Raw genomic sequence first — 5,084 nt, 5'->3', positions numbered from 1 at the left:
GACTAATGTAATGCAGAGTAACCTACAAACACTTTAATTTCAGAATCTGATAAGTATTGTGAATGGAATAAACATAATGACTTGTTAGGGCATATTGTGCGGGAGGAGCTTTAGTTAACCTGAAGGATGAGAAAAGATCAGCACGCACAGAGCATCCTAGGTGGAGGAAAGACCAAGTGCGAAGGCCCTACAGTAGGTGTCTCAGTCCATTTTCTGCTGCTGTAACAGACTGGGTAATTCAAAAACGATGTAAGTGTATTTGACTCATGGTTCTAGAGGCTGGGAAGTTCAACAACATAGCAGTGCATCTGGGGAGGCCCTTTGTGCTATATCATCCTGTCAAGGGAGTGCATGAGACAGAAAGAGAATGGGGACCCAACTTGTCCTTTTTATGAGGACCCCACTCCCTTGATAACTAACCCTGTCCCACAGTATCAGCATTAATCCATTCCTGAAGGTAGAGCCTCCATGACCTAATCATATCTTCAAGGTCCTGCCTCTTATTGCAGTTATAGTGGCCATCACATTTCATCTGAGTTTTGGAGGGGACATTCAGACCACAACTCTGGGAAAGAGCGTGGCTTCGGTTTAAATGTGCAAGAAGTGAAGTGTGCCTGGAGTGCTCTGTGTGAGCAGAGACGGGAGGAGGCCTGAATGAAAGTTAGAAAGCTGATTATGCAGGTGGATCTTGGGGACTTTTGTAGAAAAATGAGGAGTCATATAATCCAGTTTATTGTGCTGATGAAGAAACAAAAACCTGTAAGTCCTGATGAGGATCATGTAGTTAATTAGTGACGCTAGAGCTAGAAGCCAAGTGTGCTGCATCCATATTAAAAAACATCATTGAAACAGATCTACAAAAACTGGACATATCTAGGATTCTATCCATTTTCACAAAGTAAATGTGCCTTTGTAACCATATCATTTTGACCTGCTTTTCATAAGCCATCCCATTCCCTTCACCCCCTTCGCTATCCTGTCCCTCAGAGGTAACCCTTATCCTTAACCTCTGACACCATAGATCAGTTTTACCTGGCTCTGAACTTTTATGAGCTTTTGAATAGTGGCACATGCTATCAGCTTTTTTGAAAATTCTGTCTGGCTTCTTTCGCTCGACTTGATGTGTGTGGGATTTACCCATGTTGCTGTGTGTAGCGATTGTTGCTCCATTCTCGCTGCCGTGCGCTGTTCCATTATGTGAATATACCACGAGTTTCCTGTGTTGCATCCCATTGAAAGTCACCGGAAGAGACCATTTCTGTGTGTGTATGAAAGGAAAGCTAGATTGTGATTCATGTCCTTTATGCATGTATGTTAATCTTGCTTATCCTACTTTTTTTAAACCAATTGAGGGTTATAGAGGTAACTTCGCTTTTATAGCTCGCATACACTTGACTGTTTTCTCGCAAACAGATTGCCTAGTTAAAACCAAAGGCTTGTATGTACAGGGATTTTTCCGAAGTGTCCCTTCAATAAGCTGTTCACTATAAGTGGAAATAACTTGGATGAACCTGTCAGATGCTTTCAAATGCGGGTATCATTGAGCTTTCAGCTTTTTGAAATATTATCTGGGGTATTGCATGTTTCCAGGGGGTAAAGGATTATTTACTTCTTAATTGGGCCAAATAGCCATCACTTTCATTTTAATATTAGGTTTGTTTAAATAATAGGTTTATTAATTAGATGAGTGCCACTTTCACGTGCACTTCAGTTTTGTTTTTGTTTTGTTTTTTAATATTTCAGATGACGTTGCTCCATATTTTAAAACGGAGCCAGGCCTGCCACAGATCCACCTGGAAGGGAACCGCCTTGTTCTCACCTGCCTGGCCGAAGGGAGCTGGCCTTTGGAGTTCAAGTGGATGCGCGATGGCCGCGAGCTCACCACCTACAGCAGCGAATATAAGTAATTGATCCCTTGAAAATAAGATCCCATTTCAGTCGATGTGTTTGGAATACTTGCCTTATTGGCCATCATAGCACAATGAGTGAAAATACTGGATGGAATTTCTAATGCATTCAAGATTAAATGAATAGATTTGAATATGTAATTAGAATGTGATTTGCTGTTCTCCTATAGGTTGTGTTTACACCTAGGAAGTCTATCATTATATTTGTAAAAGTAAGCCCGTTAGTGAAATTGTCAGTCAACAAAAAGCTATGGTTACAGAGCAATGCCAGTAACAGCTTTAGTATGATACATTTACTTTCCAAGGGCAACAGCCCCATCCACAAGTATCGTTCCTATCTAGGCACAAATGTTTAAACAGATCTTTAGTTTGGTAGCTAGAGCTCTAGTAGTCAGCGAAAATCTTTCCTAGCTGCTTTCAAGTGGAGATAGGAACGGATGGAATCATAGAGAATAGGCATGAGTACAGCCTCTATATTCAGCAGCAAAAAAGCAGTATATGTTGAAGTCCTGCCATGTGCCCGGCACTGTGCCAGGCACCAGGGATCTGATGCACATGGGGTGGACATGATATGGGGATAGAGGGCCTGAACCTGGGGCAGAGCACGAGATCAGGATAAGACTGAGGTGAGGATTCACCTGGAGGAAGTGGCACAGCCTTTGGAGCCTCAGGGTCTTACTACGCTTTGGAGCTTTTCAGGGCTATACTTTGTGAGGATGATAATATTAGGTGCTGCAGTTCCATGCAGGATGGAGAACTGGCATGCCAGAAAAGTCCAGGAGGCCTCACCATTAGCAAAGTCAGCGATGCCGTGTTCTTCTTCAGATGAAATAAAGAACGGGCTGTACAGAGGCATTTTAAGTGGACTAATAAGCTTCTCAAAATGGGGAATAGCCCCACCCACTCACTCTCTTTACCTCTGAGGTTGTGATATGTGGAACCACACTCAGCCTGCCCAGAATTTATGTATGTGTCAGTTGTGTGTGTGTTTGTATTTTAAAAATCAATTAAAAATATATGTGGGAATGCGTACAGCACTTTTTTTTCTTTTTTTTTTTCTTTTTTTTTGCTTTTTTGAGATGGAGTTTCACTCTTGTTGCCCACGCTGGAATGCAGTGGCATGATCTTGGCTCACTGCAACCTCCACCTCCTGGCTTCAGACGATCCTCCTGCCTCAGCCTCTCGAGTAGCTGGGACTACAGGTGTGAGCCACCAAGCCTGGCTAATTTTTGTATTTTTAGCAGAGACGGGGTTTCACCATGTTGACCAGGCTGGTCTCGAACTCCTGACCTCAGGTGATCTGCCTGCATTGGCCTCCCAAATTGCTAAGATTATAGGAGTGAGCCACAGCATATTTTTTTATTGGCTGCCAACATTTGACAGTTGTAAGATTTTCTGTCAAAACCTTGCTTCCCAGCCTCTGTAGACCAGTCAGAAGGCCTGGCTGCCTGGTCTGCAGCCCCAGTCAGGAGCAGGTGGCTGAGCAGAGCGGCCCCCAGCAAAGGCACGGACACTCCCTGGTTCTCCTCGGTGCTCTCTGGCAGCCCCCTCCCTTGTCGCACCTCACTTGCTCTGCCCATTCCCGTCACCCACCCACGCTTTAGACAAGTGAGTGTGTGACTGCTTACATTATCGGGCCTACCCTGTTGGAGGATCTACACTCAGGGAGAAATTTATCGTAGTAGATCATAGCATGTTGAAATCAAACAGTCCTGAATCCCAGGACTGGCGGAATCCAGCTCCACTGCACCTGAGCAGTGGTGGTATCACTTTGGGCAGGTGGCCCATGAGCCCTGCCATAAGTGTAAAGAGAGTACTGTAAGCATTTGCAAAACGGGAAAGATCCCTCTTCATTTGGAGTATTGTGAGCATTTAAGGCTCTAATGATTGTAGGCGCACTATACATTATTACCATGTGATATCGCAAGGCTTGGTTTGTTAGAAGGGGTGTAAGAAAGCAAAAACGAAAAACTTAGAATTGAGAACCATGTTTGAGTAGTGGCTGATGACAGATGACTGGAGTTCAGGGACTTGCTCTTCAGCTTACCGTTGTGACTTTGGACAAGTTGTCTAAGCATGTTGATCTTTTTCCATCTGAAAAATGAGTATAATAAAGCCCACCTCACCCTCATTTTTATGAGGGGTCTCATAAAAATTAAATTATATCGTGCTTTGTGTGCCCCCGAAAGAAAGGAATGGGGTTTCAAAGAACCCAGATTGTTCTTCCTAAGAAGAAGCAGGGCACGATGTGGATAATGTGTGTCAGTGGCCTGGCAGCCAGGCTACACGCCTTGGATAGTGGGAAAGGAATTGTTTCCTAGATCTTCAGTTTCCACATGGGTGTTTTCTGAAATTGAATTCCCCGAGAACATGCCTTTGTGTAGGCACCAAGCCGTTTCTCTTCTCCGACCACCCGTAATAGTGATTTCTCCTCCATCCCAGGAGAAAGCACACCTGTCCCGTATCTGAGTCTTCCTGTGGAACTCTCTCTCGGGGGTGCAAGAGTAAGACAGAATAATATGCAAGTTCCCACTATTAAAGAATTCTTTTGATTTTTAAATGGATAATATGGGTCTGAAAACGATTGTTTGCATTTTATTGAATATACAGAGAGTCCCCAACTTAACGATGGTTCAACTTAACAAGTTTTTGACTTGACGTAGGTGAGAAACCCTTCTGTTTTTTACTTTAATTATAGTATTTAGTAAGTCACATGATATATTCAACAGTTTATTATAAAGCAGGCTTTGTGTTAGATGATTTTGCCCATTTGTAGCCTGATACTAGTGTTCGGAGCATGCTTAATATAGGCTAGGCTAAGCCATGGTGTCTGTGAGGGTAGGTACGTAAAATGCACGTTTGACCTAGGATATTTTCAACGTGTGATAGGTTTATTCGGACATAACACCTTCATAAGGCAAGCAGCATTTCTATTTAAAATAATTGTGTAGGCCCAGCACAGCGGCTGACACCTGTAATCTCAGCACTTTGGGAGGCCGAGGCAGGCGGATCATTTGAGGTCAGCAGTTCGATACCACCAGCCTGGCCAACATGGTGAAACCCCATCTCTACTAAAAATACAAAAATTAGCCGGGTATAGTTGGTGCATGCCTGTAATCCCAGCTACTTGGGAGACTGAGGCAGGAGAATCGCTTGAACCCGGTAGGCGGAGGTTGC

General features: G+C 43.7%; 1 protein-coding gene across 1 annotated transcript in view; it reads left to right on the top strand.

The window, feature by feature from the left end:
- The first annotated feature begins 1,518 nt into the window (after positions 1 to 1,518).
- SDK1 (sidekick cell adhesion molecule 1) overlaps positions 1,519 to 5,084 on the top strand; it is a 707,360-nt gene continuing 703,794 nt past the window's right edge. Inside the window, exons 1-2 of the mRNA XM_011976935.1 lie at positions 1,519 to 1,534; positions 1,744 to 1,903. Of these exons, the coding sequence (XP_011832325.1) occupies positions 1,519 to 1,534; positions 1,744 to 1,903 (176 nt within the window). The remainder of the gene's footprint in view (positions 1,535 to 1,743; positions 1,904 to 5,084) is intronic.

The sequence above is a fragment of the Mandrillus leucophaeus genome, unplaced genomic scaffold (genome assembly GCF_000951045.1).
Source record: "Mandrillus leucophaeus isolate KB7577 unplaced genomic scaffold, Mleu.le_1.0 Scaffold171, whole genome shotgun sequence".
NCBI lineage: Eukaryota > Metazoa > Chordata > Mammalia > Primates > Cercopithecidae > Mandrillus > Mandrillus leucophaeus.
This window is presented reverse-complemented; position numbering and strand designations above follow the sequence as displayed.